This window comes from Danio rerio, chromosome 14, assembly GCF_049306965.1.
Source record: "Danio rerio strain Tuebingen ecotype United States chromosome 14, GRCz12tu, whole genome shotgun sequence".
In the NCBI taxonomy this organism is placed as follows: domain Eukaryota; kingdom Metazoa; phylum Chordata; class Actinopteri; order Cypriniformes; family Danionidae; genus Danio; species Danio rerio.
In genome coordinates, this window is record NC_133189.1 from 8,508,192 (window position 1) to 8,522,852 (window position 14,661).

A 14,661-nucleotide genomic window follows, 5' to 3' on the forward strand; every position below is an offset into this window, starting at 1 on the left:
ATAAATGACTGCATGTTGTAGGAGGCAGAACTGAAGCAGAGAGGATTCTATATAAGATAGTTGAGGGAGACTCTGATTTAGAGTCTGACAATCAGACAATTAGAGAATGACAATCAGTTTTAAATTGCTTTTATATGTTAAATTTGTTTTGGATTAACATCACTTTTTTTCGTTCTTTTTTTTTAGTTTGGCTCTCTTTTAGACTAAACTGTTCCGGGAATTTCGATGCAAAAGGAAAAAATGGCTTTTGTTTTGTTTTTGTTACATTAATATTGGATTAATATCCTTTTACAGCCATATCCTGTACAGTTTTGTTATAAGTGTGGCGGTCGTTTCGAACTAAAATGGTCCTGTGGTCCACTACCGTGCTGAAAAATTAAAAATAAAAACAAAATGTAAAAACTCAAAATTGTAGATTTTTTTTTAACCCAAAGGATGGAGGAAACCACAGAAAAAAAAAAACATTCTTTGGGTCTTAGGAGGCTATGACGCACTGTCATCATGACAAAGATAAAATAAATTACTTATTAGAAATTAGCTATTATCTAGCTAGCTACAATCGCCTCACAGCAGGAAGGTCGCTGGTTCCAGCCTCAGCTGGGTCAGTTGGCATTTCTGTGTGGAGTTTGCATGTTCTCCCCAAGTTTGCAGGTGGTGATGAGAAAGCTACATAATAAACCCATGCTCATCACAAACAACTTTTCCCACAAGCAGAAAAGAATATTAGCATATAGAAGGTGCTCAGTGTCATTCACACAGCTACTAAACACCAGTATGGTAACGCGCATAAAATTAAAGTCATGCAATAAACAGTTTATCAACATTAGATGTAACATGGATCTCTAATGTACATAACTGATGGGGAAACAACTAAAAAGATCCATAGTAATGTCAACAAAAGGCATAAAAAGTCATGTGCCATGCAGAGAGTTCTGGGAAAGTCCATTTACGTTTTTTCGCCGTTTATATTAAGGAAACATATACTGTTAACCAGGCTACGGATTTTTACTGTAGCATTTTACAGTTTTTTACCGTAAAAATCACAGCCATTTTTTAATTTGTTTGTGTTTCAAAATATCATCCTTTTTCAATTGTCCACTATAGTGGACACACGGACCATCTTAATTTCATTAATGACTGCATGTTGTAGGAGGCAGAACTGAAGCAGAGAGGATTCTATATAAGATAGTTGAGGGAGACTCTGATTTAGAGTCTGACAATCAGACAATTAGAGACAATCTGAGAATGACAATCAGTCTTAAATCGATTTTATGTTAAATTTGTTTTGGATTAACATCACTTCTTTTGAGTTCGGCTCTCTTTCAGACTAAACAGTTTCAGAAATTTCAATACAAAGGGGAAAAATGGCTTTTGTTTTGTTTTGGTTACATTAATATTACGCGAGGCAGTGGCTCAGTGGGTAGCACATTCACCTCACAGCAAGAAGGTCGCTGGGTCGCTAGTTCGAACCTCGATTTCTGTGTGGAGTTTGCATGTTCTCCCTGCCTTCACGTGGGTTTCCTCCAGGTTGGCTAAATTGTTCGTAGCGTATGAGAGTGTGTGTGGATGTTTCTCAGAGATGGGTTGCGGCTGGAAGGGCATCTGCTGCGTAAAAACTTGCTGGATAAGTTGGTGGTTCATTCCGCTGTGGCAACCCAGGATTAATAAAGGGACTAAGCTGACAAGAAAATGAATGAATAATATTGGATTAATACCCTTTTACAGCCATATCCTGTACAGTTTTGTTGTCTGAGTGGCGGTCATTTCGGACTAATGTTCCTGTGGTCCACTACAGTGGACATGCTGTAAAATAAAAAATAAAAACAAAATGTAAAAACTCTAAATTGTAGATTTTTTAACCCAGAGGATGTAGGAAACCACCGAAACAAGAAAAATAATTCTTTGGTTCTCAGGAGGATATTGCACAAATCATTGCACAAACATAAATGTATACTTATCCCTCATGGACATGTTCAGATTTTCACAGTGGCTCAGTGGTTAGCAGCCAGAAGGTCGCTTGTTCGAATCCCGACTGGGCCAGTTGGCATTTTTCCGGGTGCTCCAGTTTCCCCCACAGTCCAAAGACATGCAGTATAAGTATAACAAAATTGGCCGTAGTGTGTGAATGTGAGAGTGTATGGTGTTTCCTAGTACTGGGTTGTGGCTGGAAGGGCACCCGCTTTGAAAAACATATGCTGGAGTAGTTGATGGTTCTTTCTGTTATGGTGACCTCTGATAAATAAGGAAATTAATGAATATATATTAGAAAATTGAATCTATATATTAATTTCCATGAGAGTGAAGTATTTCTTCACACATATTTTGATATTTACTTTGTTTTGTTGCCACATTAGAATATGCTTTCATGCATGTTCACATAAATGCATGTACATGTGTGTATGTGTGTGTGTGTGTGTGTCTGTGTGGCAGCCTCATGCGGTCCATCTGGCCTTTGCGTCTGTCATCTGGAGCACCAGGTGTCAATGTGTCCCAGAACCCCTCTCTTTCCTGTCCTCTAGAGGCCCTGAAACGTGTGTGTGTATGTGTCTGTGTGTCTGTTTGTGTGCGTAACATTGCAGGAAGAGGCAAACACAGCCCTGATGAAAGTCATTGTAGTGTTTGTGTGAGAAGGGTTGTGTTTACGTGTGTGTGTGTGTGTGTGTGTGTGTGTGTGTGTGTGTGTGTGTGTGTGTGTGTGTGTGTTGACCACTGACCAGGCCTGTTTCTTTGAGAATTACAGCAGCGAGGGGTAGAGATTGAGGTGCTGGTGTGTGCAGGAGCTTAGAGGGCTCAGCTTGTGTTTGTGTTTATGTGTCTCTATGAAGTCTTAGGTCCAAAACACATTCAGATTCAATGCATGTGAACACAAAGGCTTCAAGCTATGTTTTCACTTTATAGCACTTATAATCTATAATGCAACACAAATATATTGGCCACAAGTGGCGCTGTAGTGAGTCTTTCAAGTCAACGGCTGTCATGACGGCCAACGGTTAATCATGCTAAGCAATTTAAACAGGAGATAAGAAATAAGGGAAAAAATAACTTGAGCACTGCATAATCTGCAAAAAGACATGAGCATAATGTTAAAACACATCCATCTAGTGCATGTTTAGAGAAATTTTGTGTCTATTTAGACTAAGTGTAAATAGCACACCTTGTTGGAATGAGCTAGTTGAGTGATTCCCGCCCATCACCAGACAAACAGCAGCGTGAGTGGCGTAGCTCGTAAGGCGCATGGTAACATGTTTTGACACATTCGATCATGAACACGGTTGGAATCCAGCATCTGATGAACTCATTCTTCTTTTTTCCCCCAATACATATCAGATTTTGCCTACTCGTCATCACGAGGAAGACAATAGAAATCATTAATAAGTGTGTGTGTTATGTTAAGCGCATCACATATTATTTGCACATTTATTGAATGGAAATGTTTCTTATTCACGTATGCAAATACGTCTTCAGATGGCGTCTTTATAGCAATGTGCGTACAGTAGATCGCTCCGATTACATTGGGAAAACCGGCGATCAATGCAAATTGCCCTTTAATGTTTGGCTGGTCAACTGAATGGAAATCTTATATACCTGCTAGACATGCAGATGATCCCGTCCCATACAGCTGCCATTGCACAGCTCAAAGATACTTTGTGGTGTGCAATTTAACCCAATTTCCTCTAGGAGTTGCCAATGGAAATAAAACAAACACACACAAGAAATGCACGTACGCCAGACATGCAGTTGGCGTGGACCAACGCATATTCTTACGTTCATTTCATCATTAGTAAATCCACACGTGAGCGTGAAATCTGGCGTACGCAAAGTTTCCCAGGTCTACCCAGGTCTGGCGGGAGCAGTTTTAGCTTAGCTTAGCATAAATCATTGAATCAGATTATACCATTAGTATCTAACAGAAAAATTACTAAGTTTTATTTATTTTATTTAAAAGTTGACTTTTCTATAGTTCAATTGTGTATTTTTTAAGCTAATATGGATAGGAACTATGCTCTTATGCTGGCGTATTAGTCAAGGAACTTTGCTGTTGTGCCACAGCCGTAGCAGGCGCATTGGTACAATGCAGAGCCTGAAGTCCACAGTAGGTAACATTGCCTATTAATCCTATTCTCATACTTAAACCTCCACATCAAAGTTGCTGAAAGCAAAAATGGTCAATGTGCTCTAGGAATGGCCAACCCAGTCACCTGACATGAACATTATTGAGCATGCCTAAGATGAAGGAAGAGGCATTAAAGATGAATCCAAAGAATCTTGATAAACTCTGGGAGTCCTGCAAGACCGCTTTCTTTGCCGTTCCAGATGACTTTATTAATAAGTGATTTGAGTCAGTGCAGAGATGTATGGATGCAGTCCTCTAAGCTCATGGGAGTCATACACAATATTATTTTTTTCTCCACTGCATCATGACTTTATATTCTATACAGTACATTATTTCTGTTAAGTGACAAGACTTATGTCTAAGCAAAGTCAGACCTTACTGTCCTAATGAAATAATTAAAATTCAAGGCACGATCATATTTAATTTTGGTAAAATAAGCGTAATCTGGAGGCCTTTGCCTTTTATTTAAGCCACTTCTGATACCAAATGATCCACTAGAAGTCAAGTTATTATTTGTTGTTCCAAAACTTGGATAGGTGACAAGACTTTTGTCAGGCAGTGTAAACTACAAAAATGTTGCCAAAAACTCAAATGTTTTACGCTTGTGTTTTAAAATGACACAACAACATTTTCAAAACAGTCTGCATTTACACATTCACAAAACGGCCCAAAACTCTGTATTACGTATGCCAGACCAGCATATGCAGCTGTCACCTTGTTAGTAAATAATACCTGTAAGGAAGTGCTGATGTGCAGTCAGCAGCTCAGCTCTTGTGTGTGTGTGTGTGTGTGTGTGTGTGTGTGTATAATTAGCTGTGTGTGTATGATGCGTGTCCACTGTTGGCTGTAATGTTACATAAATCCACACTGTTGCTTAAGCAACAACAGCACTACCATGTAGTCCTCTATTGTTGTGTGTTTGTTTGCTCTTGCCTGTAACCTGCACATGCATGATGTCAGTTTTCAAAGACTTTCATTTTAGGTTATCTGCACAGACACAACAATGACGGCATTTTCAAAGATGTCCACCTTGAAACCCGTTTTTAAATGGATGCATTTCAGTCCCAAAAATGCTGATGTTGTGTAAACTAACAGGCAAAAACTTTATCATTTTTGGCTAAAAGTGTTGTTTTAACAGCCCTTCAGATCTCTGACAACACTGCTATTTTTTTCCTAATCAGAAAGCAGTTGGGTTTTTCGGAGTCCCCGACACATGTCTGTTGTGGTCTGCACTATTTGCAGTGCGTTTCTATATTTGCATGTGTTGTGAGAATTTCTATCAGTTACAGAAATACAGTAGGGCATAGGGCAAGGCGATTAATTTAAAAGTAATGGAAATCGACATTCTGAACCTATAATCGGTTTAATTTTTCCAGGTCGATTTTATTCGATTACTTTCCTCACCGCATATGAAGATTATCAGGCCATTGATTCGGTTCAATTTGATTTCTTGGTGCATCATGGTGCATTGACGATGCTTTCCCTACACAGTTTTATATTTTCTTCAAAGCAGCAATTCTTGTTTTAAAATGTATATATTAGCGCTGTCAAAATTAGTGCATTACGCATGCGATTAATTTGAAATAATTAATGCGTAAAACAATTTACGCAATTAACGCAGTTGTAGGTTTTTTTTTTACTTCCTGTTGTGGTCAACGTGTGTTTAACATGCAAAGAAATATGGATAAGACCAAGGAAGCGCTTTTTGAAGGCAAGTTTCAGTATAAATTAATTAATGTCGCATCACCAGGCTATCCAGAGTTTCATGCAATTTCGGTTGTTTTATTTTTGACTTTCGACTTCGTTTTAATAGAATTTGATACTGTATGGCAAACGGAAAAAAAATCCTCTGCATTTCGTGGCTCGGTGGTCCTTTAAGATAATCAAAAATAGCTGCTTACATAGTGGACTCTTAAAAAGAGTATCATCTTAATCATATTAAGTGAAGTTTCATAAACTAATTTCGAGAGGAGCACGTGATATGATTGAGCACAGCTGGCCACTCATTTGTAATCAGTAATAATCCAATCAGAGTGATCCTAGCCTACTATAAATGGATCACTCTCTAACTTTTTCCTTATCTTCATTTCGGAAGTATCCCCCCTTCCACCCCATCTCCTCCTTTCTCTCCCCCTTCTAAAAGGGGGAACTATCGAGAACTTCCTGATCTCGGATCCTCTGATATGCTTATTGACCGGGCGGGAGCCCTGGGCTCAAATATCTCCGAGCTCAGGGTTCTCTCCCGGGACAGCATGCCAAACCTGCTATAATGCTAAGCATATCTAAGTGTGAACTCTTGAAAGTCGGAGTATTGGTGTCCATGTAAATGTACTCAGAAAGTGTAAGATGAAGTCGCGAGCTGTCACAGACAGCCCATTCAAATGCCTTTCAGCATGAGCCCTCAAATGTGTCATCAAGTTTGACGTGTTTCCTCTTTAAAAGCAACTTTTGTAAAGCGTATGCTTCGCGTTGTTGTATCAAAATCCGTGTGAAATATAGCCATACTTTAATTTGATGAACGCGATCATGCGTGTTGAATCTGAAGGGAGTCGCTCCGGCTGCCCTGTCCTTACCTGCGTGCGTTTTGTGTGTGTGTCTGTGTCTGTGTCAGCCCCATGCACAGAGTTCAGACCCTTAAGGGGCAGGTGCTCTTTGCCATCGCAAAGTGAATAGCAAGTGCTTCTGAGAGGAGTACCTCAGCCAATGAGGGCAGAGGGGCAGTGGTTCTAGCCACCGGGCCACCCCCCTGTGCACGGCCCTGGGAAAACTGTCCAGCAAACACACACACAGTGAAATTGTGCAGTTTCTGCATTAAGTAGTTGGAGTGTTGTAAATACTCGCGCTCGCCTCCCTCGCCATAGTAAACTACGGTGACATATCGCATATGAGATAAATGACGTCACTACTTCATAACTGGTTATGATTACTACTGAACCGATACCAAATTGTTTGCATTGCATCGGGGTGCACCGAAGAAACAATAATTTTGACACCCCACCAACGATGTTTTCAAGGTATTACGTGGTTTTTAAACCCTCAAAATTTTGTGCAATACCGTTCCTCAGGTATGTGTACGATTTTTTATTTACGTTTTTGTTGTTGTTGTTGTTGTTGTTTAGGACAACAGTATGTCCAGCAGAAAAGATGGTGTTTTTGTAAAATTGTAAAATATATATATATGTTTTTAAAACAAATGAAGACAGCAAAATTCAATTATTCATTGTTTCTGACACGTTTATTGCTCCAAAATATTTTAAACGTTTCTCAAAATAAAATATACTGCGTTCAAAAGGGGAAAAAGTCTTTGTTTTTTACCAAGACATTTAAGAAGAACATATTTTAGAACAGTAATCACAATACCGTGATATTTTTATCCACAGTTATCATACCATCAGGATCTTATACTGGCCCATGCCTAGCATCGTTAGGGTTTGCATTATCTTAGTAGTGCTTTCAGCTTGTTATGTGTTTTTGAATAAATGTTAAGCCATATATTGACGGGGTGTTCACGTATATTTCGGTGTGTGTTTGTGAGTGCTTTTTATTGACTGCGGGATTGGTCTGGTGAATAAGGCATAGAGGACTTATGGAGTTTAAAGAGCCCTTTATTGACAGGTCACAGTCAGTGGTGTGGGGGTCTATTGACTGCTTGGTGTGCGTGCGTGCGTGCGTGCATGCGTGTGTGTGTGTGTGTGTGTGTGTTTGGGATGGATAGATGCGTTTTATATGTAAGCTTTTCATGTGTTCTGAGCCAGCTTAGGCGTGTATGTTGTGTAAAACTCATTGGATTGCTGGTCATTGATCATACCTTGCATGTCATTGCTTGCGACTTCTGTTGATGTGTGTGTGTTTTGCATGAAGACTCATCTCAATGTGTGTGTGTGTGTGTGTGTGTGTGTGTGTGTGTGTGTGTGTGTGTGTGTGTGTGTGTGTGTTTTGGAAAGTCCCTGATAGCTGGAAGTAGATGGCGGCTGAGTGGGTGGGGTCTCAGACATTGCTCCGCCCCCTTCCTCTTGTAGAGGAATCTCAGCCTCACAGCCAGGCGACTGAAGTATTTTAGGAACAGCGTGTGTGTGTGTGTCTGTGTGTGTGTGCTGGAGATCTACAGACAGGCAGACACACTATATATCAACATATATAAGTATCTGCTTACATTTACATACATTTTCTCCTTGGACTTTTTCTTTGAGTGGTGTTTGCTAAGGTATCGTTATAGCTATTGCTCATACTTGAGCTGCAGACATAAATGACACTTCGAATTAAGAGATGTTTTGTAAAAAGTGCTCTCAACTAGCTAGACCACTTTAGCATGCCCTTAGCAATAGATCAAACAAACAAAAAAAAAACACTTAAAAGTGGCTAGGAACTCATCCTCTTGACAAATGCAATACTGTTTCCAGATCCAAGCCTCTATTCATTTCAATTGAGAAAACAGACATTTTTGAGTACTTTATTTTTTGTCATATAACACATTACAATGAATCTCATCATGGTTCACTCTATGATCGCTGTACTTGCTGCATCGTGGACACCGGTATTTTAACAATTTATAAAAAAAAATTCATGAAGTTCTGGCCATCTGATCATGAGCATATATATATATATATATATATATATATATATATATATATATATATATATATATATATATATATATATATATATATATATATATATATATATATATATACATACAGTTAAGGTCAAAATTATTAGCCCCCCTGTTTATTTTTTTTCTATTTATGTTTAACGTGGAGTGTTCTTCAACACATTTGTAAACATAATTGTTTTAAACTCATTTCTAATAACTGATTTATTTTATCTTTTTCATGATGACAGTAAATAATATTAGACTAGATATTTTTCAAGACACTTCTATACAGCTTAATGTGACATTTAAAGGCTTAACTGGGTTGATTAGGTGATCTAGGCAGGTTAGGGTAATTAGGCAAGTTATTGTGTAATGATGGTTTGTTCTGTTGACTATCGGAAAAAAATAGCTTAAAGGGGCTAATAATTTTTGTCCTTAAAATTGTTCTTAAAAAATTAATAACAGCTTTTACCCTAGCCAAAATAAAATAAATAAGACTTTCTCCAGAAGAAAAAATATTATCAGACATAATGTGATTCCTTGCTTTGTTAAACATCATTTGGGAAATATTTTAAAAAGAAAAAAGAAATCAAAGGGGCACTAATAATTCTGACTTTAACTATACATACATATACTACCGTCAACAGTTTGGGGTCAGTCAATAAGCTTCTCCTGCTCACCAAGACTGCATTTATTTTATCAAAAATACAATAAAACTGTAAAAATTTTTAAATAATATTGCACTATAAAATTACTGTTCAAAAGTAGTTTATAATTTAATTTAATAATTTATTCCAATGATTTTAAAGATGAATTTTCAGCTTATTACTTCAGTATTCAGTCACATGATCCTTCAGGAAATCACTCTAATATTAATTATTATTATTAATATTATTATTGTTGTTGTTGTTGTTCTACTTCTTCTTCTTCTTATTATTATTATTATTAATATTATTAGTGACTGGAGTATTGACAGCAGTAATAACTGGAGTAATAATTTCATTTGAAACTACATACAATAAGAAAGCAGTTATTTAAATTAAAATTATTATTTTTTATATTTAATGAATGTCGCCTTGATTAAAAAAAGAAAACATGCCCCCAACTGACCCCAAACTTTTGACCGGTAGTGTATTTATTTATTTATTTATTTATTTATTTATTTATTTATTATTATTATTATTATTATTATTATTATTATTATTATTATTATTATTATTATTATTATTATTTTGAATTATGTATTAAAATATTCATACAGCATATTTTTGGTAATATTATTTTTAGCATCATATGTAGCAAAATGACATCATATTTTGATATTTTTTTAAATTATTATTAAATAAGTGGGTTTATTTGCATAGGTCATTTATTTATTATTAAATAAAAAGTTTACATTAATAACACATATAATTGCATTTATAATATATACATTTATTAATAATAAAATATAAGAGGTATATAGTATATAATCATGTAATTTGCATATTGTCTTAGAGTATACCAATGTTTTTGTAAAATCTTAAAAAATGTTAATACTAAAATATCATAATTGCAAAAAAAAGTAACAATAATAATAATAATAATAATATTAGCAACAGCAATAATTAGAATTATTATTATTATTATCTTGGACGCTGTGTATTTCGCACAATGATAATTTATTAATAAATTAAAATAATAAATGTAAATATTCACGTATATATAAATAATAATAATAATAATAATAATAATAATAATAATAATAATAATAATAATAATAAAAGAAAAGAAATGCAGTTTTATTTGCATAGTATAAGATTATTTAATTATTAATTATTAAACCACATATTGTTGCTATTTTTAATGCCATTGTTATTATTATTATTATTATTATTATTATTATTGATCTATTGTTATAGTACACTGACCATTTGGTCATTAAAAAGCCGAAGTAAAACCATTCTAGATCATCTTCAAACATAAAAATAAATATTATTGATCCAGTGTTTATTGGCCCCTTGATCCACTTTTTGTACTGTCATTCCTGTATGTATGTGCGTTCATGTGTTTGAGTGTGATGTAGAGACGTGATGATGGGTTAAAAAATAACCTTTGAAATTAATCCTGTGTGTGTGCGCGTGTGTGTGTCTGTCCATGCACTCACGCTCTGTCTCATTGGCCATGTGCATGGGCCGACAGCCCATCTGTGTTGGCTTGTCTATGGGGTCGATGAGGGAAAAGGGGTCTGGATGCATGTGTGTGTGCGCGCATACAAACGCCAAAGTCCTGTCAGAGAGTAATGAGAGAGTGGGAGAGAGTGTTTGGGAAACAGAAAGAGGGACTAGGTCACGTAAGGTGAAATCACTGCCTGTGCATGTTACTTGACGAAGAAGGGAACGCGCTCCCCTCCCTCGGTTTTTCGTTCTGGATGTCTTCCCAGGAAACGCTGCCGTTGTCTCCACTCTCCCCAAAGTCCCACAGCCATAGACTACCCCCTGCCCAGTCCCAAAGCAGGCTGGGAAAAAATCTGCCATTTGCACCACTGCGGTATTTCAGCCCTTTACGGTCTCAGTAATTCTGGCTCCGCAGGAAAGAGAGGGATTTGTAACTGAAAAAAAAAAAGTGAACAAGGTCTGGAGATGAGGGTTGAGAGTCCGGTGTAATAAGACGTTTCTATGAAGCCAGATCAGTCTCAGAAATAATACATTTACGAAATAAAATTACTATTCAATTCACATTTACAAAATGGAATTCGTAATTTCGAAACACGATTCGTAAATAGACAAATCCAATTCGTAAATTCTAAATACAATTCATAAATATGCAAAACACAATTTGTAAATTCAAAACACAATTCGTAAAAGTGCAAAATACAATTCATAAATTCATACGTCAATTCAAAACACAACTCATAAATAAGCAAATCCAGTTCTAAAATTCAAAACATAATTCGTAAATTCAAAATAATAGTCATAAACGCGCATATCCAATTCGGAAATTTAAAACACTATTCATAAACATGCAAATCCAGTTCGTAAATTTAAAACACAATTTGTAAATTCAAAACACAGTTCATAAATTCAAAAGAGAATTTATAAATTTGCTAATTTAATTAGTTAATTCAAAACACAGTTCATAAATTTGTAAATCCAATTCGTAAATTCAAAATACAGATCTTAAATTCGAAAATCCAATTCGTAAGTTGAAAATACAATTTGTCAGTTCAAAACACAATTTGTAAATTCAAAACACAATTATCAATTCGAAGTACAAATCAGGAAATTGGCAAATCTAATTCATGAATTCAAAACAAAATTCGTAAATTCGCAAATCCAATTCATAAAATCAAAACCCAATTCGTCATTTTAAAAGATAATTCATAAATTTGCTAATTGAATTCATAAACTCAAAACAAAATTCGTCAATTCAAAACACAATTTATAAATATGCAAATCCAATTTGTAAACTCAAAACACATTTCATAAATGCACACATCCAGATCTTTTGGGCAAATATTTATGAATTTTACTTGTAAATTCACAAATTGTTTTTTGAATTTGCAAATTAAATTTGTATATTTGTGAGGTTTTTGTAAATGTGAGTTTTATTTTTGCAAATGTATTATTTTTGACACTGATCTGGCTCCATACGTTTCCCCCTTTTTTTACTGCTCCATTGTTGATGTTGATGTTGAATTATCAGTGACTCACGCTGTTTTCTTTGCTCATTTCCTTCCCCTGTCTTTCCTGTCTTTCCAAGAAGGTGATGCTGCCAACCGGAGCTCCTTTCCGATGGTTCCCGTAGGGCAGCTGGAGCCTCCCCCATGACTTCCATCCCATAATGAAGGACTCCCGATGTACGCTGACTCCCGTCACACTTCTACTCGGAACGCCGTGGCGCTTGTTGTAAACACTGGGTGCAAACAAACAAATAAAACAAACGGAAAGAGGAATGAAAGCACTATTTGACGACGAACATGTCCTGAACCAAAAATAAACAGAGAATAACGGAATGTCATTCCGTTTTTTTTTTCTTCTCTTTTTTTCCTGTTCCATTTCGGAACCATCTGAGTTCGGAATCTTGCCCTTTATTGGATGCTCTGGAACTATTTGCCGCCAAATGGAAAACGGACAATCATTTTTATTTGTGTGTTTTAGTGGTTTTGTTTGTCCATGTGTGGAGAAATGCCGTAATTTCGTTTAGAGAATGTAATCCCAAGGCTCTGTTTTAAAGCTTGTGATAATTAAGGAGCACTATTGTAATTTAGCACAGTGGTTCTTACCGACTGCCTCAATGTTACGATTGCCTTTTTATGTTGAGGTTTGCTTTTGTTTTACTTTTTGTTTGTTTGTTTTTTTTGGATTTGTCATACAGCTTTTTCTCAATATTTGATATGAAAATGACCATGAAAAACACTCTGATGTAGCATCCCTGACTTCAAACATGCTTGAAAGGTCCTTTTTTCGGGGAGGGGGTTGTTGTTTTTTAAAAGCTATAGGATTGCTGGGATTGGAGGGAAGGTGACGCTGATGAAACTGCAATATTGTATCCAGCTGGATACCAGCTACGCGAAGGACCCGCCTCCTTTTTCATGTAGCCTTATGGGATTGGTCAGATGGAAACCACAGGTTATTAGCAGACCACGATCTCCAAAATTCAGGAATTTAATGATGTGTTATGATAATATTTCTAAGATTAGTCTTTTTAACTGTCGAATTACCCTGACACTTGAATTCCAGAAGTCGCTTTTACATGATTTGGGGAAGGAATAATACTGTTTAAACCTTTCAGTATATGTAAGTCATTGAGCTTTCAAGGGGTCATGAAGTAGGAAAGCAAAATCTACTTGATCTTTTGACATGCAAGAGCTCATAGTACTATAAAAACATCCTGTAAGATTCAGAACTCAACACTTTGTGGTTTCTCTAAAATCAACTCATGGTGAAAAGCAGTCTGCCGAAACCGCAGGTTCTGGAATGTTGTACTTCATGATGTCATAGAATGGATAAGCCCCTACACAAGAGATCATCACCCACTTCTACTCTACTGGCTGTTTAGCTCTGCTAATATGCAAAACTGTCAGCCAATCAGAGCAGCAGGCATATATTTCTAAATAACAATTGGCCACGCCCATTTGAACAGCATTCTGATCAAAAAGAGCACAGATAATAGTCAATTGCTTCTTAATTATGACATTTTTGGACATACAAAATATTAAAAACATTATTAGTGGACTTCAGAGAACACTTCAAAACAAAAACTAAATTGACGACATCTTTAAATAGATTAAGATTTCAAGACTATACCTTTTTTTATCACTGCAGCACAAAAAGCTGTATAACACTAATTATATAAATTATTAGCCCCCTAAATAATTAGCCCCCCTGTCTATTTATTTCACTAATTTCTGTTTGACAGAGAGATGTTTTCAACACATTTGTAAACATAATAGTTTTAATAATTAATTTCTAATAACTGAATTGTTTTATCTTTGTCATGATGACAGTAAATAATATTTGACTAGATCATTTTTCAAGACACTTCTATACAGCTTAAAGTGACATTTAAAGGCTTAACTAGGTTAATTAGGTTAACCAGGCAGGCTAGGGTAATTAGGCAAGTTATTGTATGACAAAGTCTGTTTTGTAGACTATAGAAAAAATATATAGCTTAAAGGGGCTAATAATATTGACCTTGAAATGGTTTTTAAAAAAAATTAAAAACTGCTTTTATTCCAGTCAAAATAAAACAAATAAGACTTTCTCCAGAAGAAAAAACATTATCAGACATACTGTGAAAGTCTCCTTGCTCTGTTAAACATTATTTGGGAAATATTTAAAAAAGAAAAACTAAATCAAATGGGCGCTAATAATTCTGACTTCAACTGTGTGTATATATATATATATATATATATATATATATATATATATATATATATATATATATATATATATATATATATCACTAATTATCA

At 35.7% G+C, this 14,661-nt stretch overlaps 1 protein-coding gene across 12 annotated transcripts in view; it reads left to right on the forward strand.

Annotated features, from left to right (window-relative positions):
* cxxc5b (CXXC finger protein 5b) overlaps positions 1–14,440 on the forward strand; it is a 35,005-nt gene extending 20,565 nt beyond the window's left edge. For 6 of the 12 annotated variants that reach the window (XM_073922521.1, XM_021481107.3, XM_073922520.1 and 3 more), the window contains exon 3: positions 12,447–14,440. In XM_073922521.1, the coding sequence (XP_073778622.1) occupies position 12,447 (1 nt within the window). In that variant the 3' untranslated portion in view covers positions 12,448–14,440. The remainder of the gene's footprint in view (positions 1–12,446) is intronic. The other 6 variants (XM_073922519.1, XM_073922517.1, XM_073922518.1 and 3 more) reach the window with 1 other exon arrangement.
* Positions 14,441–14,661: the final 221 nt, after the last annotated feature.